We start from the raw sequence: 22478 nt of genomic DNA, 5'->3' as shown, positions 1-22478 counted from the left end.
GAGGCCAAAAATACACTTTTTATTTCCTTAAACCTGGGGGAATTATTCAATAACATACCGTATTTCGTCAAATAGTCGCCCCCCCTCAAATAAACGCCCCCACCACTTTTTTCAACCAAGATGTTTCGAAAATGCAGATATTTCCATGCTATCTTGTGTAGTAAGCTTACCAAGTTGCGCACATGGTCAATAATAGCGTCAATAATTGGCGAAAATCTGGATCAGAAACCCGGAAGTGAACCAAAAGTCAGTGTCAAAAGTTCATAGTTCGCCATTTTAGCGTGACTTTTAAGCTTACCTAATGATTTTAACTGGAATTGTCGTGCTAAAAATGACCTCTAATAAACGCCCCCCCTTGGGAAAATGTAATGCCCCCGGGGCGTTTATTTGACGAAATACAGTATTTACTCTATTAAACACTCCCTTTTCTATTAAAATCCCCCCATTTATAAAAAAAAAAAAAAGTGACCAAAATGCAAACAATTTTCATTCAATAGCATGTAAGAATTGTAAGTAAGCTTAAAACTAGCATGTCATGATTTCAAAATTGCATGGACAAATCCTATTTTAACTTACATTTCCATCCAATTCATCGCCACATTATAGTAGAATGTTCATATATTTAACTAAATAAATCACATTCTTGCATAAAAATCCACTTACAGATCTAATTTGGTAGCATTTTGCGGTAATACTGCTACAGTATGTGGTTCCTGTTTGGTTGCCACCATGTTGAGTTTGAACCCGGAAGTCGATTTTGTGATCTAAAAGTCGTATTTTGCAAGTTTTTTCCTTGAAAATTCACTTCTAATAGAGATGCCACTTAGTGTTGTCAAAATTTCCTAAAAAACATGGAAAATTCACTTTTCCCTTTTCTTTTGAATAGGAAGTGTAGAGAAAAAAATTATTGAAATTGGTCAATTTTCTTTGAAATATCCTGAAATCAAAATTGCAACGCCCCCGAGGTGTTTAATAGAGCAAATATGGTATGTAGAATTCTCCCCCGGTCCTGTCACTCTACAAAATATCTTATACACAAATTGTAAAAACAAATTGAAAATGCTCTTTTGTGTGCAGTAAAAAACACCCCTTTTTACATTGGGAAATTGACAAATTTTTGAGACATATCCCTTGTTGGTGAGATCACAGATACTTTTAATTTACACCCTTTTAACCCCATGAGAACTACCTGCCGATTGTCCAAAAAGAAGCTTTTATTATCAATTGGCCCAATCAGCAACATTGTTAGATTAATTTCACCACGCAAAAAAATTGCAAAGCTCCATTCTGATTGGTGATTAAAGTGAAGATATCATGTAATTGACCAATCAGAGGCAATGTTAGATCGGCAGGTAGTGCTCAGGGGGTTAACAAAACAAGCATCAAGTACAATAAATATACACTTCGTAAAAGAACAAAAATCAAAACTATTGCCCCTCTGTGACAAGTTAAAATTGGGCTATTCCATTTAAAATCCACACTACCCCTGTGGAAGATTTAGCTAAAATCTACCACAAAAGGACTATCAATTTTGAATAGAATAGACAATTGGGTGGCTTCCATTTGTAATACTCACTCCAGTTGTGGAAGATATAGGTAAAGCTATAATGCAAGGGGAGTATGGTTTCAAAATGATTACCTCTGACCAATTACATTTAAAAACATACTCCCCTGTGGAAGATATTTCCAAAATCTTCCACAGGGGTAGTGTGGATTTCAACTGGAATAGCCCATTATGATCTTGATGATGTGGATCACAGTCCATCATAGGACTGGATAGCTCACTAGCCTCGCAATCCAGAGGTGGCCGGTTCGAATCCTGATTCAGCCAAATAATGTTTTTGTGGAGGGTGTCTGCCTTTCGACTAATTCGTCAAAAAAAACCACTCATTTAGAGGCATATGCTTGTAGATGAAATTCTACGGTACCTATATTATTTGCTTAGTTCAGGAAGAGGTACAATAATCGTTCCATTAACCACCCATATCACTATATGCACCCACTCAGGGACTTACTTCACATGATCTTCTATCATTATGTGCAGGATCCATGCAACTACACGTGTATCAAACACAGACCCATCTACACATAAAATCCGTATGGGACATTTTTTTAAATATAATTAGGCCAAAAAAAAAAAAAAGGTTTGTCTCAAAGCTCACAATACGCATTTGTAAAATCGTGAGATATGGAAAAAAACAAATGCGGAAATTTTTTTTATTTCAAATTTTTTTTTTTTTTTAGTTTTTTCAGAAAAATTCGGCGAAAATCAGATTTTTTTCTCCAAATACCATGAAAAAAGTCGGGAATAAAAAAAAATTGCATTTCGCATTTGTTTTCAAACCACTCATGAGCTTTGAGATAAACCATTATTTTTTTGGCCTTATGTAAACAATATATAAATAAGCGCCAACCCAAAATGACTTTGTTAACCGCCCTGGGCGGTAAATAGAATGAATACAATACATCTACCTCACTTGTATTGCCACAAATACACATATTGAGGGGTTTATCTGCGATAGCTGCCAGATGTCATATTTTGAGATGTGTACAATATAGAATGCATAAATTCCCAAATGTTTATAGGGCAGCTATTACACTAATCCCTTGATTTGAATTGGTACAATATTTCATTCATATCAAACATGTAGCACTCAACATATTGAAGTGTAAGAAAGTCCATTCTGCAGTAGCTGCCCTGTATATATTGTACAATTTCTGCATTGTGACCGTACAGCTCGAATGAGCCGTAAATTCCCTCAATTGTATTCTGAGTTACAGTATAAAATGTGCATGCAGGTCGTATTTATCGGCGTCTCTAGCTGGCGCGACATCTATCTCATTTTGGTAGTCAAACACCTATCAATAATCCTATTATTGAAGAGAAAAATATAACTTCTACCTTAGATGGCAATAGAATTTTTAATAGCTCTGGTCTTTGTTTGCTTTGGCTAAATCCTGTTCAAGTGGTGGGTTACCAGGCATTGTATTTTGTATAGGTATGTATAACCAACAATTAACAATGAGAGAACTTTCTTGAACCTCGTTGACTTGGAGATGATTTGATATGACCGCCAATTATGACTGTTTGATATTTATTGCCAGCAATGTAGAAAAAGAGACACACGTAGAAACGAAAAAAGCTACCATTTTGTTGAAGGAGCAAAGTTCAACAAACCATAACCCCGCTACTGGATATCGTTTGGAGTCAAATAATATACCATTTTAAAGCATATGATGTATATTTTCTAAACACGAAATAAAACAATTTTGACCGGAGGAGGAATTTACGGCTCATTCGCCGTGACAGGTCACATATTGTACACATGACAGCTGGCAGCTATTACAGATGAGACATTCTAGCACCTAACCCTTCGATGCAATATAAAACACACTTTGTGTTGCAGCCATAGAAACATTTGCACTGCAATTGCCATATTCAAGTATAGCACTTTCAACAAATATTTCAACTGCAATTGCCATATTCAAGTATGGCACTTTCAACAAAAATTTCAACTGCAATTGCCATATTCAAGTATGGCACTTTCAACAAAAATTTGAACATCATCAAACAAAACAAGACTACAAAACTAAAACTTTTTAGAAATGGATCACATTTTTCTTCGATTACTTGCAATTTTATGAATACCTTACCACCATATTTGGTCATTCAACATCAAAATAAGAACACAGCATACACATAATTATACAGGAGTGACCACCAACAGGAGAGTACCGGTGTTTGGGATTTCTAAAATTTCACAAAAAATGGCAAGACTAATTTGAAGTGTTAATGACCCATAGCTGTCAGATATCTTGAAAATACTACCCTTGCCACACAGCACTTTCCACCAGAGTTGACACGATTTAAATCAATTGATTTAAATTAATTGATTTAAATTAACTTTTTCATTTTTTTACCATGTTTGACAAATTAAGTTAATTTCTTTCTTAAATTGACTTTTATTTCATTCCTAATGCTTCTACAACTTTTAGATACAATTAAAATACCTCTATGATGTCATAATTCATCTTCAAGGTGCAGAATTCAACAGGTTTTTCCACATGATTTTACCACATTTTGTCTTTGAAAGTTTCACATGTAAAAACACATTTTGATTTTTTTGTAAATACCTGATAGGATTGCGCATCTGTCTAATATTCCACTGGTAAATCAATTTTTTAATCAATAAAATCGCCAACCCCGCTTTCCACTAAGACCCCCATCCACCCAACTCCCAGCCAATAGTGGTACCATCAAATGGCAAAAAGTTACAAAATATTTATTAATATTTGTTTTGCATGCTGGCCATAGGCTTCAACATAAAAAGTTTTGACTTATTTTCTCAAAATATCAAGAGCTATCTCAAGAACTATTAAACCAATACTAAGCTTGTTTGTACTCATTTTAATGCATGCTGATTCCAAATATGTTCAAGAAAATCGAAAACATTTTTGAATTTTTAAACAAAATTAAAACTTGTCGTCTTCAGACAACACCAGTGTGGAGAGAATTAATATATCTCTAGATCGTGTTACATATGTAACCCCTCAGCACAACTGAGCCGGATGTCGCCAGTGCCACTATTGAGATATGCTTCATTGAACTTAACAACAATAGGAAACAAAGGATTTATTGACTGTTTTATTGATTTTCACTACTTAAATGTCAAGTACTATATGACATGATATACATCATTTTAAAGCTAATTTCAAGCAGAATATTTTGGTTGAATATCTCAAAAATGATGATTGGCGACTTCAGGGCTCAGTTGTGCTGAGGGGTCACATATTATGTTGAAAAGTATTTGTCCAGATATGTAATGATTTTTAATTCTCATGGAAAAAAGATTTAATCTAAAAGTACCATTTACTCATCATAGAAATTATACAGATCAGAATATATATATTTTTAAAATCAAGGTTTGTTTGTGGTTTATCATATCATATATCGGTCTTGGGCAATAATTTGATGGTGACAACTCTCTAGTCCAAAGGCTCCCTAGTCCAAAGGTTCGCTAGTCCGAACATGTAACTTACCATTTGCTTGTCCGAATTCTGAAAAAAGTTCACTAGTCAGAATATCGGGCTCTCTAGTCCGAGGGCTCGCTAGTCCGAATAATAAATAAGGTTCTCTAATCCGAATCTATTATAGAATAATAGAATAATAACCCTAAAACCCTAACCCCTAACCCTTATTCTATATTTGGACTAGAGAACATTCAAATTAGAAAAATTAATGTTTTCGGACTAGCGACCCTTTGAACTAGAGAACCTTCAGACTAGTGACCATGGTTTGAAACCATTGTATCACAAATATCGCTATACTTCCGATTTTATTAAACAACTGAATTTTGTTCAATTTTGTTAAGAAAAACACCCGTCTGAGACATGTGGGGACATGTGTTAGTGCGCCACCTATTGACGAAACTGCATTAACTAAACATTTTACTTTGTGGAACAACAACATTGTCAGTCGCGAACAATCAAAATGAATGTTGCAGCAGGCGGTGCATGTCAAAATTGCAGTAATAATATGCATGTGGCGTTTTGTGGATGTGAAAATTTGCAGGTTTTTGGAAAGTCCACACTTATCTGCACAATAAATTGTATTTTAACCGACGAGTTTTATAATTCTTTGCGAGAATGATTTGCAATTTACTCACTTAATAATGCTGAAATTGAACACTGTCCACCGGTAATATCACTTATCTCGATTAAATCGCTTGTTTTTATTACAACATCCTTGGAAAGAGGAACAACTCCTGTCCTCTCATTTGTTTCACATCATCATAACTTCTATCTTTCCTACCTTATTCCACAGCGAACCTATCATATAGTTCATCTTCCTTACCTTATTCCACAGTGCACCTATCACATAGGTCTTGCTTGGCTTGCATGGGGTTACAGTCATAAAGTTCTTGTTCTGAATGATAGAATGAAAAGGTCGTGGAGGATGTTATGCAGCAGCTATACTGTGACTTACAGAGTTCTTTCAATGTCATCCTATATGGCTTGCTTAGATCATATAGCTGCCTTGGGAACATCTGCAAATCAGCTCTCCTGAGGAAATCCAAACTTACAGAATATTTACTGGCTTGAAAGATGTTACACAGAGGCTCTACTGCAGAGTTTACCTTGGAGAGGCCTATAGGAGCCTTTGGAACCACTTACTGTCCCGAGAAAAATCAAACTTTGAATATTTACTGTAGCTGTGGAATCTGTTTTGAGATCTAGAAGTAAAAGGTGGACCATGATGCCCAAACTTGATGGCTGTGACACATAATATTTCAGAACAGTGTTATACATCCACTGGCAGCAGCCATGCACCATGCAGCATATTAATTAACATGGAGACTCTCGCAAAAAATCCAGGAACAGAGGACTCGCTTGGCAGTATGCTGTTTTTGAAGCATGAACGAACCAGTAGCTATAAAGCTGGGTACCAAAACATGGTGGCAGATATCCCAGAACATCTCCGCTCACTTATATATATGTTGATGGGAGTGGAGATATTATTGCTTCTGCTCGAGTGCTGTATGCAGCGCCCTTCTGGGCTATCACGGTACAGGTGAGGTACAGGTGAGGTAAAGCTATGCAGGACGAGAGGAAATTGCATACTCTTGTGGTAAGCATACCATCTAACATCCATATAATAGAGGGATTGCATGGGCTGAAAGACTTACTTTCAAAGTCTGTTAGTGTTCTATAAAAAGTTTCCAGGAACTGTATGATGGATAATCCACTCGCATGTTCATTACAATTCTATGTATATATAAAATATTGTCTTTGATATTAATATCACAGTACTTGACTAGCTGAACTCTGGCTCATGTATACAATAGCACCAAATATGTTCACACCTGATGACATAACAAAGACAGGGTACCAGTAGCCTGTGTATTCAACGACGGCTGCCGTGAAGGGCCCGCACACCAAGCCTGGTATCGTTGCCTGAAATAGAAAGATGGGAAAATATTTGAAGGGAAAATACTAGACAAAGTGGGTAAGTGCAATAGCTGCCAAGTGTACATAGCTGCCATGTATAGATGAGTACAATATACTGTGTGTAAATTACCAAATGATCACAGGGCAGCTATTGCACTTACCCACTTCTGGCATTAAGCAGTCAAATTTCTTTTTTGATTTAACAGAATATTACTATTCTGCAGCATGTTTTAAAATAATCCTGCGATGAAACACTGCAAACAAACACACATTCAACAACTTTTCCTGTACCTTTGAACAGGAGCCAACCATTGTTAAATCCACACTATGACAGTAGCATATTCACAAACGCAAGTTAACAGACTTTCAGAAACTGTGATTGGGCAATTCTCAAAAGCTGTGTTTGCGCCGTAAGTATGTGGTCTTTACCTAGTACACATGACGCAAATATCTGTGCGTACCCAAGCTGGCTCTCATGATCGAGAATTAGGTATCTTGCCTATAGCAGCCATAATGCAAACAAACAAAAAAACAAATAAAAGCAACTATATCAAAGATGTAAACGGGTAACAGACCACTGCTTTTATTGAAAATGTCACTATCAAAAAACAAAAAACAATTTTCCATTTTTTTCATCTCCAGCTTTCCAGATTTTTATCAAGGCTCCCATTTTAGGAAATCCAGAAATTTCTGGATATTTATATCTCTATGACAGATAATTGCTGAATTACTCACCAATGTATTTGAAATAGCAAATGTGATACCCGCATGGTTTGGGGCAACATCTGGGTGGTTACTCATGTGCCCAGAGGAATTGCAACCGCACAGGCCCAGAGATATTGATACAAAGCTGCAAAGGTAATAACAAAAATATGTTCAAATAGACATTTTTGATACTAACATTGTACATTACAGTTCAACCTCTATTATTCAAAAGATTCTTCAATTTGGTGTACGGAGGGGCCAGCTATGTTTACACGGCTCCATCGATCTTTTGGTTTGTATCATATTTTTCTTCCATGTATATTTCTTTTTAATTTCCTTGTGTATGAAGAGTGGCAGGCATGGCGGGATTAATAGCGCATCACACCCAATCAAACGTATAAGTAAACATACGTTTAACACATACGTTTACATCAGGCTTTTGTGGTTGGTAAAAAAAAAAACCTCATTAGCAAAATGACCTCAATTGACCCCTAGATAACATTTGATCTCACACCTGTTGACATCACACACATTAATGTACCTAGGTCATTGTGTCCAAGTCAAATTGAAAACCACCAAAAGCATGTGGGAAAAATCACCAAAAGGGTTAACATTTTTTTTGCAAAAGGTTAACATTTTCTGCACACACACATACAGCCACACAAACACCGAAGCTCGTTTTATAATTCCCATTCCAAACTTTGTTGGCAGAGACAAAAAACTTACCTTAATGCGAGTGCTAAACTATCTACAGATCCAAATAACATAAGAAATAAAGCTGGCCCTAACAAGCCTATACTTGTCATCAGTCTCCTCACTGATAGCACCGTCCACTTCTTTGCAATTAATGAATCTGCATAATGACCCGCAACTGTTTAAAATAGAAGAGAAGAAAATAAAACATATCAAGGCGGGTCAGAAGGGAGCATGGTCTAGCGGTGTTTGCACTCAAATATTGAGACAAATAAAGCAGACACACAGCAGGAATGGTATGGATTCTATTTAAAGGAGATCCCATCAGTAATAGTTTCCCAATGGGGTTTCCAATCTGAGAGGAGCATGACCTAGCAGTGTTTGCACTCAAATATTGAGACAAATAAAGCTGACACACAGCAGGAATGGTATTGGTTCTATAAAGGAGATCTCAAATGAGTTTACACACCCATCAGTAATGGTTTCCAAATGGGGTGTGTGTGTGTCAAAACATCCCCAGTTGACAGGCACAATTTCACAAAGTTGACCCAAATATTTGACCGTTTACAGTCCAACTGAAGAGAGTACCCCATACACTTTCTAAGTGTTTTAACACACGTATGTGATCAAGCAAAAATCAGTCGGAACTTGGAAATATTGATTTTGAGATATAGTCAAACAAAGAAAATATTTCTTTTTGTTTCCTGTTGTTTTGGAAACTCTTTAATTGCTCATATCTTTGGAACTGGTTGCTCAATTTCAATGGGGTTTTCTGCAAAATCTAGGACTGTTGTCGAGTAGTACTTACATTGCCGACAATCATCAAATCTCAAGATCTGATGTCGACAAGTTGTTGACAAAGCAATACGGTGATAAAGTAAAAATATTACGTTCAGAGACCCTGTTATACGTCGTTTATTTACATCAAAATATTACAACCCCATAATACACAGTATCTGAATATTGGGATTGTAATGGAAAGATAATCTGCAAATAAAAAACTGATGCAGTTATTTCATGGTAAATAATGGCGATGTTAAACTTATCTCTACCATTCTAATGACTAGTTTTTTTGTCGACAGTTAGTCCATGCTTGTTGACAATCTGGAAAATTGCTTTGTCGACAATATTGTAGATATAAGCCTTGTCGACAACAGTCCTAAATCGAATACATTAAAAATGCTGAAACTTGAATGTAAATTAATTCAGTTTTTGGTGATTCGCAGCGAGCGATGTTCAGTGTGTATGGCGAGTGGAAATCGCTCACTAGAAATCAAGTTTGGGCGAGCGGTGGCAAGTGAGAGCCGGATCACTTGCACCAAACGGCAAGGCCTGTATGCTACCAAGATCTTGTAGGCCTATTTATTTTTCATACGTAGGGATTGAAGGCTGTGTAGGAGAGGTTAGGCGTCATTTCATATACTCGTTAAAGTTCATTAGAGTACTTATGAGCTACCTAGAATATGTAGAATAAATGCAGTTTTGGAATCGAGTTGTAGTGAAAATGGCTTAAGAGTCCGTGCAAGCAAAAAACTACTCTTACAAGAATATATGAAGAAAATAAATATTAAACATTAACTATCATTAAATAGAGAAGAAGCAGCTTTACTACAAAATGACTGATGCAGGTTCCAAAAACAATGCATAAGTTTGAAAAATGCTTCTTCATTGCATATATCAAATGATGTTGAATTTTTAAAATTTGGTATGAGAGAGAATTCTATCTTTATACTATATAAAATGTGGAAGCAGCAATTGGACCATAAACCTACACATGCTAGCTGCGTCTCGCACCGTACCGATGAAGCTCCGAAACCCTTTCAAATTGTCCTTGCAAATAAGAAGTATTTTAAATAGCTTTAAATGAATCATTGAAAATTATAGGAGCCTGGCATAACCAGAGAATGTTCAAATTAATTTCAAAATTTAACGACGTGTAATGAAAACCATAAGATACAAAGCAATCGTACCCTTCTTTTATTAAAATCTCATTATCATTACCATTTTAGTTTCTCATAGACAAGATGAGAATATTTTATAAATTAAGTATATATTTTTTTTCTCAATCGTTAGTATCAGCAAAGCCAATACAAAATATGATCAAGCCTAAATGAGGAATATTTGCATACAACTGTTAATGAGATTTTACTAAAAGAGTGGTACAATTTTGTTCTTGTATTTTATTGTTTTTAGTAAAAATTGAAATTATAATTTTTGGGAACATTATGCCCAAATTTGATAGGTATAATTTAATCATAATCATGAATATACATGAGTATAACCATGATAACTGGTATATTTGCTTGATAATACAGCAAATCAAAGCGTGCGAGATAGAAAACAATTCAGGAATCCAAAGGTATCCTTAAAATATTTTTGATATTTTATAATTACCTATTAGTACTCTATGTGTTGCTTTTATGCAGAAACAAACATCACCAAAAGGCAATTCAAAATGTATACTTTTAACAAGGAACATGTCATGAGTGAAGAAAAATGTTGCCAAATAGTAACCTTTTAATATTATGTTCAAAAACCATGTTATACGTTGTTTCTTTACATCAAAATATTGCTACCGCATATATATACGCAGGATCAGAATATTGGGATTGTAATGGAAAGATAATCTGCACTGCACCACTTGTGAATGAAAATAGAAAACTGTTGCAGTTATTTCAAGGTAAATAATGGCAATGTTAAGCTTATCTCTAACATTTTAATGACTAGTTTTTTGTCCACAATTGGTCCAGAAACTGAAAATTTAATATTTCCAAGTTTCAACTGATTTTGCTTGATCACATCACATATATACCCAGTTGCATGACTTTAAGGCGCTTTATGGAACCAGGGATATCACAGTTTGAATGGGTATCCCCAATTACAGGCAAATTGTTCTCATTTATATCCCCGGCTGGATAGGCAAAACGAGAGCACAGTCACACACACTATTACTGACACCCACGACCCCAAACCCGATGGGTGTGCTGGTGATAGACCTGTAGCCAGTAAAGAAAAAAAAAATATTTGCCCTATTTCCCGATATACACCATGTAATATAATTTGTTTTATTACACCAAACTTAGGCTATGTGGATGAGGTTGTCATGTAGATAGGGAAACTATCGCCCAGTGAAATAGGTTGTGCCATTTAGGAGGTGTAATAATTCACATTAAGCCCATTGGCTCCCAGTTGTCTCTGTATATATGTGGGTAACAATGACTGGGCTACGTAATTTGAGTATGAGCCGTGACGCATGTGCACATACCCCTATCCCCCACCCCAACAGCCAACACCCCCACACACACACCAACTCACGCCCTCCTATGATAATATACTGCATGGCTGTAAAACTGCCATCTAGTGCGTTGGCTCCTAAGTGCCTTTGTAGATATGTGGGTAACCATGACTGGACTATGTAATTGGAGCATGAGCACTGACGCATACGCACACACCCCTCCCCCTCACCACACACTCACCAACTCACACCCTCCTATGAGGGAATTCATAATATACTGCATGGCTGTAAAACTGCCATCTAGTGCGTTGGCTCCAAAGTGCCTTTGTAGATATGTGGGTAACCATGACTGGACTATGTAATTGGAGCATGAGCACTGACGCATACGCACACACCCCTCCCCCTCACCACACACACACCAACTCACACCCTCCTATGAGGGAATTCATAATATATGGCATGGCTGTAAAACTGCCATCTAGTGCGTTGGCTCCTAAGTGCCTTTGTAGATATGTGGGTACCATGACTGGACTATGTAATTGGAGCATGAGCACTGACGACACGCACACACCCCTCCCCTCACCACACACTCACCAACTCACACCCTCCTATGAGGGAATTCATAATATATGGCATGGCTGTAAAACTGCCATCTAGTGCGTTGGCTCCTAAGTGCCTTTGTAGATATGTGGGTACCATGACTGGACTATGTAATTGGAGCATGAGCACTGACGCATACGCACACACCCCTCCCCCTCACCACACACACACACACACACCAACTCACCCCTCCTATGAGGGAATTCATAATATACTGCATGGCTGTAAAACTGACATCTAGTGCATTGGCTCCCAAGTGCCTCTGTAGATATGTGGGTACCATGACTGGACTATGTAATTGGAGCATGAGCACTGACGCATATGCACACACCCCTCCCCCTCACCACACACACACCAACTCACCCCCTCCTATGAGGGAATTCATAATATACTGCATGGCTGTAAAACTGACATCTAGTGCATTGGCTCCCAAGTGCCTCTGAAGATATGCGAGCAACCATGACTGAGCTACGTAATTGTAGCATGAGCCCTTACACATGCACACACCCCAACACAACTCACCTACTCCTATGAGGGAATTCATAATATACTGCATGGCTGTAAAACTGACATCTAGTGCGTTGGCTCCCAAGTGCCTCTGTAGATATGTGGGTACCATGACTGGACTATGTAATTGGAGCATGAGCACTGACGCATACGCACACACCCCTCCCCCTCACCACACACACACCAACTCACACCCTCCTATGAGGGAATTCATAATATATGGCATGGCTGTAAAACTGCCATCTAGTGCGTTGGCTCCTAAGTGCCTTTGTAGATATGTGGGTACCATGACTGGACTATGTAATTGGAGCATGAGCACTGACGCATACGCACACACCCCCCTCCCCCCCTCACCACACACTCACCAACTCACCCCCTCCTATGAGGGAATTCATAATATATGGCATGGCTGTAAAACTGCCATCTAGTGCATTGGCTCCTAAGTGCCTTTGTAGATATGTGGGTACCATGACTGGACTATGTAATTGGAGCATGAGCACTGACGCATACGCACACACCCCTCCCCCTCACCACACACACACACACACACCAACTCACCCCCTCCTATGAGGGAATTCATAATATACGGCATGGCTGTAAAACTGACATCTAGTGCATTGGCTCCCAAGTGCCTCTGTAGATATGTGGGTACCATGACTGGACTATGTAATTGGAGCATGAGCACTGGCGACACGCACACACCCTCCCCTCACCACACACACACCAACTCACCCCCTCCTATGAGGGAATTCATAATATACTGCATGGCTGTAAAACTGACATCTAGTGCATTGGCTCCCAAGTGCCTCTGAAGATATGCGAGCAACCATGACTGAGCTACGTAATTGTAGCATGAGCCCTTACACATGCACACACCCCAACACAACTCACCTACTCCTATGAGGGAATTCATAATATATGGCATGGCTGTAAAACTGACATCTAGTGCGTTGGCTCCTAAGTGCCTCTGTAGATATGTGGGTAACCATGACAGTACTATGTAGTTGGAAAAGTTCATGGCAAAATGGGCTACATATATGGCCCATAACGACCTGTGACTTAAGTAACTTGTCCATCGCACTGTGTTCTTTGTGTCAACCTATGAAAATAGACATTGAGAATTATATTTTATAACCTATTATTAAAATCAACATCAAATAATAAGATTGGTAGAAATATCTTTCTGAATGCTTAAGATTTGTGCCAATTAAAAATTTGTTGAATTTTGTAACTGCGATTGTCCGAAAACATGCAAAATTGCAAGTTTTTACAACTTTTCCCCAAAAAGCTGCCGATATGCTGCGTCAAGTAAGCGTAATGTGATACGTGAATGGTGTGATAAGGACTGTCGATGTCAGGATTTATAAAAAACATTTCAAAATATGTCTGTTCTGGTGTAATACCGGCAGTAAAGACACTGCATACACCTGATTTTTCGATACTTTTTTTCAGTTTAACGCCAACTTGGATATATCGATTTTCTTAAGAAACTGATATCTTTGGATAGGCGATTTATTGATTATTATCGATGGTCCTTATGGGCACTCTGGTTTCCTCCTGCATCTAAAACTGGGCTTTTTTCACTGAGTATATTGGGCTATTGCAGTTGAAATCCACACTACTCCTGTAGAAGATTTATAGAAACACCTTCCACAGGGGGGAGCAAATTTTTGAAATTGGTCAAAGTTAATCATTTTGAAACTCATACTCCCCCTGTATTATGGCTTTACCTATATCTTCCACAACCGGAGTGAGTATTTCAAACGGAAGTTACCCAATTGTCTATTCTATTCAAAGTTGACACTACTTCTGTGGAAGACTTAAGCTACATTTTCCACAGGGGTAGTGTGGATTTTAAATGGAATAGCCCAATAGCGTAAATGGTCTGAATAACAGACAATTGCCATTAAATTCCACCCCACGCCATGTACATGATAGACTGTGTAAAATTGTGTACTTACTGTCGGTCTCAAGAGCATTTCAGGATCATCTACTGCATCATCATCTCGGTAGAAAAATATCCAAATAGCCACCCAGATGAAGCCTAATATACCAAAACTACGAAACATATTAGGCCATGATAATTGTGGGCAAATCTGTAAAGGAGAGACAAAGAAAAACAAATTGGGGTGAATTATTTCAAAGCTCCATTCTGATTGGTGATTAAAGTGAAGACATCACATAATTGACCAATCAGAGGCAATGTTAGATCGGGAGGTAGTGCCCAGGGAGTTAAGGTGGGTAAGGAGATCTGAAAACTACTGCCTTTCTTACACTGTTTGTGACTGGTTTATTATGCAATATATATTCATCTGTGTGACCAACACAGCTTCTAGATATTTAAGCTCAATCCTCTTCAGGCCTACCACCATTCTTACCACATTGCTAATAGGCTCAATGAATCATAATAGTCTTCTTGTATTGTAACCAAACAGCAGGTAGTATTCATGGGGTTAATCCTCTTCAGGCCTACCACCATTCTTACCACATTGCTAATAGGCTCAATGAATCATACTAGTCTTCTAAGACTCTTATAATAGCCTTCCAAGACTCTCAGAGAAGATTAGAGAAAGGAGGACACACTTCGCTGGATACTGCTTCAGGAGTAAGTGGGAACCTGTCGCCAATCTGATAACCTGGACACCCAAAAATGGAACAATAAACCTTGGTAGACCACCCATTACATATGTAGATGTTCTGGACTACAAGCATCAGACCTGGGAACGGCGATGCAGGACAGGAGGATATGGAAAGCTGTTGTGGTTCGGGAAAACCACCCGATATAAGCAAGTAAATAAGCAAGTCTTCTTGTAACCAATCAGCAGGCAGTACTCATGGGGTTAAGCCTCTTCAGCCCTACAACCATTCTTACCATGCTGCTGATTGGCTCAATAAATCAGAATAGTCTTCTTGTAACCAATTACCACGCGGTACTCATGGGGTCAATCGTCTTCAGCCCTACCACCATTCTTACCATGTTGTTGATTGGCTCAATAAATCATAATAGTCTTCTTGTAACCAATCAGCAGGCAGTACTCATGGGATTAAGCCTCTTCAGCCCTACAACCATTCTTACCATGTTGCTAATTGGCTCAATAAATCATACTAGTCTTCTTGTAACCAATCAGCAGGCAGTACTCATGGGGTTAAGCCTCGTCAGCCCTACAACCATTCTTACCATGCTGCTGATTGGCTCAATAAATCATAATAGTCTTCTTGTAACCAATCAGCAGGCAGTACTCATGGGGTTAAGCCTCGTCAGCCCTACAACCATTCTTACCATGCTGCTGATTGGCTCAATAAATCATAATAGTCTTCTTGTAGCCAATCAGCAGGCAGTACTCGTGGGGTTAAGCCTCGTCAGCCCTACAACCATTCTTACCATGCTGCTGATTGGCTCAATAAATCATAATAGTCTTCTTGTAGCCAATCAGCAGATAGTACTCATAGGGTTAACATGATTGTAATGTTTTCTTACCATAGATGACAGTGTCTGTCCAACGGACCCAAGCGCTACCAAATACCCAAACGCTCTTGACCTCTCCTCCACAGGTACAGCAGTGGCAAAGATGTGAAATATTGTTGGTAGACAGAATCCCTCGGCAAAACCCAGTATGATGCGAGCTAGGGTGAGGACATTGAGGCTACTGGCTATAGAAGGAGTGAAGAAGGTAGCTAGTGACCAGACTGTGACGGCAATGGCTAGGGTGTATTTCCCACCAAACCGCTGTGCTGCTTTGCCTCCCATTACCTGTGCAGAGGATACATAATAAAATACAAATATTTCAATACTCAAGTTATTGCTTCAAGGCTGAAAAGTCCTAAGTTTTGAGATATTTTCTAAAAATATCAAGAGCTATCTTAAGAACCACTGAACCAATACAGGGTTTGTTTGTACCCACTGTAATGCATTTTTCAAGCTGATTCCAAATATGGTCATGAAAAAATAAAATTCTTAAAATTTATACTCCCCCCCCCAAAAAAAAAATTCTACTTACCTGACTACTAATATGCCCATAAGCAAAGGCACTCAGAATCCAGCCCTACTGCGCCAGATTCCAGTGGTACTCATCAGCCATGCAACCCAGCATTGATGTACTACCTCCCCCCTTCCCCAGAATTCTACTTACCCGACTGCTAATATACCCATAAGCAAAGGCACTCAGTATCCAGCCCTGCTGCGCCATATTCAAGTGGTATTCATCAGCCATGCAACCCAGCATTGATGTACTACCTCCCCCCTTCCCCAGAATTCTACTTACCTGACTACTAATATGCCCATAAGCAAAGGCACTCAGAATCCAGCCCTGCTGCGCCATATTCCAGTGGTACTCATCAGCCATGCAACCCAGCATTGATGTACTACCTCCCCCCTTCCCCAGAATTCTACTTACCTGACTACTAATATGCCCATAAGCAAAGGCACTCAGAATCCAGCCCTACTGCGCCAAATTCCAGTGGTACTCATCAGCCATGCAACCCAGCATTGATGTACTACCTCCCCCTTCCCCAGAATTCTACTTACCTGACTGCTAATATACCCATAAGCAAAGGCACTCAGTATCCAGCCCTACTGCGCCATATTCCAGTGGTATTCATCAGCCATGCAACCCAGCATTGATGTACTACTTCCCCCCCTTCCCCAGAATTCTACTTACCTGACTACTAATATGCCCATAAGCAAAGGCACTCAGAATCCAGCCCTGCTGCGCCATATTCAAGTGGTATTCATCAGCCAATGCAACCCAGCATTGATGTACTACTTCCCCCCTTCCCCAGAATTCTACTTACCTGACTGCTAATATACCCAAAGTAAAGGCACTCAGAATCCAGCCCTACTGCGCCATATTCAAGTGGTATTCATCAGCCATGCAACCCAGCATTGATGTACTACCTTCCCCCTTCCCCAGAATTCTACTTACCTGACTACTAATATACCCATAAGCAAAGGCACTCAGAATCCAGCCCTACTGCGCCATATTCCAGTGGTACTCATCAGCCATGCAACCCAGCATTGATGTACTACTTCCCCCCTTCCCCAGAATTCTACTTACCTGACTACTAATATACCCATAAGCAATAAAAATAAGTAAAATTCAATTTTTTTTCGATTTGGAGTATCTCTGGACCTAGCTAGAGCTAAATGCTAAGATCTTTTATGGTTGAAAATTAAAAAAAGCCCCTCAAAAACATTTTGTGTCTTCAATATGCAAAGTTATAACTTCATGTCATAGTCTATTATTTTTATTGACTTCAAAATACATTGGATTTGAAATCATTAAAAGACTATGACATGAACACAAATTATAACTTTAACTGCATATTAAAGAAACAAAATGTTGGTTTTTTTAAGTCACCATGACTGATTGTAGCTGATGAGTACCTGACTACTAATATACCCATAACCAAAGGCACTCATAATCCAGCCCTACTGCGCCATATTCCAGTGGTACTCATCAGCCATGCAACCCAGCATTGATGTACTACTTCTCCCCTTCCCCAGAATTCTACTTACCTGACTACTAATATACCCATAAGCAAAGGCACTCAGAATCCAGCCCTACTGCGCCATATTCCAGTGGTATTCATCAGCCATGCAACCCAGCATTGATGTACTACTTCCCCCTTCCCCAGAATTCTACTTACCTGACTACTAATATACCCATAAGCAAAGGCACTCAGAATCCAGCCCTACTGCGCCATATTCCAGTGGTATTCATCAGCCATGCAACCCAGCATTGATGTACTACCTCCCCCCTTCCCCAGAATTCTACTTACCTGACTGCTAATATACCCATAAGCAAAGGCACTCAGTATCCAGCCCTACTGCGCCAGATTCCAGTGGTACTCATCAGCCATGCAACCCAGCATTGATGTACTACCTCCCCCCTTCCCCATGAATTCTACTTACCTGACTACTAATATACCCATAAGCAAAGGCACTCAGAATCCAGCCCTACTGCGCCATATTCCAGTGGTACTCATCAGCCATGCAACCCAGCATTGATGTACTACCTCCCCCCTTCCCCAGAATTCTACTTACCTGACTGCTAATATACCCATAAGGCAAAAAAAAAAAAGTTGTTTGTTTGTCCTCCACCGCCCGCTCCTCGGATTAAGGCCTGACCAATATTTTTTTTTTTTTTTTTTTATATAAAAATAAGTAAAATTCAATTTTTTTTCGATTTGGAGTATCTCTGGACCTAGCTAGAGCTAAATGCTAAGATCTTTTATGGTTGAAAATTAAAAAAAGCCCCTCAAAAACATTTTGTGTCTTCAATATGCAAAGTTATAACTTCATGTCATAGTCTATTATTTTTATTGACATCAAAATACATTGGATTTGAAATCATTAAAAGACTATGACATGAACACAAATTATAACTTTAACTGCATATTAAAGAAACAAAATGTTGGTTTTTTTGAGTCACCATGACTGATTGTAGCATTTAGCTCTAGCAAGGTCCAGGAATACGCCAAATCCGATTCCAGTGGTACTCATCAGCCATGCAACCCAGCATTGATGTACTACCTCCCCCCTTCCCCATGAATTCTACTTACCTGACTACTAATATACCCATAAGCAAAGGCACTCAGAATCCAGCCCTACTGCGCCATATTCCAGTGGTACTCATCAGCCATGCAACCCAGCATTGATGTACTACCTCCCCCCTTCCCCAGAATTCTACTTACCTGACTGCTAATATACCCATATGCAAAGGCACTCAGTATCCAGCCCTACTGCGCCATATTCCAGTGGTATTCATCAGCCATGCAACCCAGCATTGATGTACTACTTCCCCCCTTCCCCAGATTCTACTTACCTGACTGCTAATATACCCATAAGCAAAGGCACTCAGAATCCAGCCCTGCTGCGCCAGATTCCAGTGGTATTCATCGGCCATGGGAACCACAGCAATAGGCATGATAGTCCTGTCAGCGGCATTGATGAAATTGGCTAGTGAGCATAAGGCCACTACCTTGGAGCTCTTGCTTAATTTCATGTTGAAATGGTGGTTTGTGGCGAGTGAAACAGATAACTAGAATTTTGATTCTGCAAAATTAAAGAGTTACAAAATTTTGGCATTTAATAATATATATGTCCTATGTCAACACACAAAGTAACAATCTTGGAGCTCTTGCCAACACAATAACAAAACAGATTTCTGAGTTACAAGAAATAGGTATACATGTACCGGTACCCTGATGTCTTCGGCAAAAAAACAAATATTAGTTTTCTGTTAATTATGTATTTTTCTGAGAAAATTCGCATATAAATTTCCTGCAACTTTTCACTCATCTAATCATATTTTCATGTGACGGAAGTGATGCTGATTTTATAAAAGTATGTTTCTTGCTTTCACAATCATTTTAAAATTATTTTTCGAGACAAAAACTCACAAGAAAAATGGTCATTTTCACTTGTTTTCAAAAAGATGTTTTGACCTTATTAAGCCAAGGTTTGTGGCCCAGATAGAGTTCATGTGAATATTCTTCGTGAGGTTCTAGACTTGGATGTTCTGCTTGCAATGATCTTTCAGCACTCGATTTCATCGGGAAGTGTACCACAATGCAAGACTGGAAAGATGCCAATGTGACCCCTCGGACCGTGGTAAAATCGCGTCTCAGGGAGGAATATTAGAGAGCTAGTATATAGACAGTTCACTATCCAATAAATACAATGTTTAATAACAAGGTTTAATTTAAAATTATTATACACAGCACCGCCAACTTCCGCCAAGAATTTTATTTTTTTATGTAACAATCTTTCGGCATTTACAGTTCAGTTCGTAATATAAATGTTTAACTGTATACTTAATATTTTTGTTGTCACTCATTTTAGCACAGTCATACCAGAGGGCTGACAGTAAATTTCTCTGATCCCTCCTTTTTTTCTATGTAGATTTAACACACGATTCCTGCTGTTGTTTTGGTTACACGCATGGAGGTCGCCATTTGAGGTTTTAGCACCCCGTTAGAACCCGGCTACCTTGACTACGCGTTCAGCATCGCGTACAGTCCGCGTTCCCAACTGTCAATCATTGGAGGTCAATCACCTCGAGCTTGACAACGATATCTGAATAGACTATCGCTAAGTCTTACGTGTATGCGCGAAATTTGGGTCAATTTTCGTGATTGAAACAGTATTTTTCTTGTATAAAATAGCGGGATTGTTGGTTGATTTAATGCATTTGATAAATTAAGTTCATGGATGCGCTAAAAAATATAATTAAAAGTATTCAAAAACCCAAAATGCACTGTAGCAGGCTTGAAAAAGTCTAAATGTGGATGCAGCAAGCGCGATTTTTCATGACTTGACGCAGAAGCACGGACGCGATATAGCGGTACGGTAGAAATCGTGGTAGTGTTCCAGGGCCGGCCTACGCGATGGCAGGGTAATGGCGGCTTCCATACTTTAATTACTTTTATAACGAGCTGTCTACGGGCTGGTCATACTTTTTTCAGTAAACTAGGGGGTCTTTTTTTAGCGGAGGCACATTAGAGAAGATGGCCCGATTCGATTTTGCACAATTTGTATGCAAAGTTGGGACTATAGGCGTGATAAACGTTTGCCGGAAACCCCATCACAGGCGGATTTAGTGGTATGAACCCTTAACTGACGTTTCCCTCTCATACCTAAATTATGCAGGGTTTCCGAATTCTGCCTCTCAATTTCATGATTCAATTCTATGCATAATAATCGCGCGTAGTTGAATTGCTTACAGATATTTTACACCATATCTCATTGTAAATAGGACGTTCTTGCCAAGGAAGTTAACCAAATTTTAAATCAAAATCTGAATTAAGACCAAGACATACTTACAATATTGCAACACATCGACAAAAATTTTATTTACCAAAAGGAAATCCCCATCGCAATTTGAATCTTTGATGGTTGTGGATATCCCACTTTCTTGTAGGAGCACATTTATGAATGAACTCTGACGCGTTGTTAGCAACATCACGGTAGTCGCGCTCGTCAAAGGTTTGCTGCATTTGACAAACCTTGATTTGACGAGCGCGACTACCGTGATGTTGCAAATTCTGCGCTAACAACGCGTCAGAGTTCATTCATAAATTTCCACTCAGCAACAACATATTGCCTTAGCAGCCAATCAGAGACAATTGCGTGCAACGCAGTAAATACGCGATGTATCCTTACAATACACGCTCGTCAAAGGTTTACTGCATTTTAGTATAGTAGAGCATAAAGTGGTAAAAATCGTGCACCATTGTGCTAAAACATTTAGCTTTTTAGTTTTATGATGACTAGCGGGACACCCGCGCTACGCGCGGGTCCCCGCTAGGTGAGTAAATGGGAGCGTTCACTAAAACGGGAGGAATTACTGAATAGGTAGAATCATTGAAAAGGTAAATTTCATTTATCTGAGTCTGACCCTCGTTAAGCCTAAGTTTCCATTTTAGTTTCTTTCTTTCTTTTAGTTTCTTCTACATAGGCCAATTTTGTTCCATTTTGAAAAAACATTTTGCTGCTAAGCTTGCAAATTTCCGTTACCATGTTTTTTATTTACTCAATCCCGTTCCCATTATTTTCTAAATCTGTCCTTTCTTACATTTCCCTGTTGACTTCATTTTTTTTTTATTTGCTGCTTAGCTTGTGATTTCCCGTTTTCATGTTATTTATTTAGTTCTGTCCTCAGTTTTTAAAATAGCTTTTTTTATTTAAATCATCTAATTTTATTAGATTTTATTATTCTTTCCTTCTTTAGCCTATTTTATTCCCGTTTTCATTTTCTTAGTACTGTGACTAACTATAGGCTAACCCACA

The 22478-nt window shown here is 38.7% G+C and overlaps 1 protein-coding gene across 4 annotated transcripts; it reads right to left on the bottom strand.

The window, feature by feature from the left end:
* Positions 1–2260: 2260 nt before the first annotated feature.
* LOC140145918 (uncharacterized) lies at positions 2261–21580 on the bottom strand. 4 transcript variants are annotated; one of them, XM_072167643.1, is made up of 8 exons: positions 21513–21580; positions 19513–19742; positions 16167–16439; positions 14650–14784; positions 13580–13787; positions 8380–8524; positions 7684–7798; positions 2261–6954 (listed from the first exon to the last, which is right to left on the bottom strand). In XM_072167643.1, the coding sequence occupies exons 2-8, from the start codon at positions 19690–19692 to the stop codon at positions 6802–6804; spliced, it is 1209 nt and encodes a 402-aa protein (XP_072023744.1). In that variant the 5' UTR covers positions 19693–19742; positions 21513–21580; the 3' UTR covers positions 2261–6801. The 4 variants fall into 4 exon arrangements, with proteins under 4 accessions (XP_072023744.1, XP_072023746.1, XP_072023745.1 ...); XM_072167645.1 differs by lacking the exons at positions 19513–19742; positions 21513–21580 and adding an exon at positions 17611–17685; XM_072167644.1 differs by lacking the exons at positions 19513–19742; positions 21513–21580 and adding an exon at positions 17214–17294.
* Positions 21581–22478: the final 898 nt, after the last annotated feature.

This window comes from Amphiura filiformis, chromosome 2 (genome assembly GCF_039555335.1).
Source record: "Amphiura filiformis chromosome 2, Afil_fr2py, whole genome shotgun sequence".
Lineage (NCBI taxonomy): Eukaryota > Metazoa > Echinodermata > Ophiuroidea > Amphilepidida > Amphiuridae > Amphiura > Amphiura filiformis.
This window is presented reverse-complemented; position numbering and strand designations above follow the sequence as displayed.

Bases quoted from the DNA above. Each gene is read 5' to 3' on its own strand.
- LOC140145918 (XM_072167643.1), bottom strand. From the start codon at position 19,692: ATGAAATTAAGCAAGAGCTCCAAGGTAGTGGCCTTATGCTCACTAGCC. The intron at 8,525-13,579 runs GTGAGTTGTGTT...TATTTTAAACAG, and splicing joins GAATTCCCTCATAGGAGTAG to TTGCGGGTCATTATGCAGAT. The intron at 7,799-8,379 runs GTAAGTTTTTTG...TTACCTTTGCAG, and splicing joins AGTTTAGCACTCGCATTAAG to CTTTGTATCAATATCTCTGG.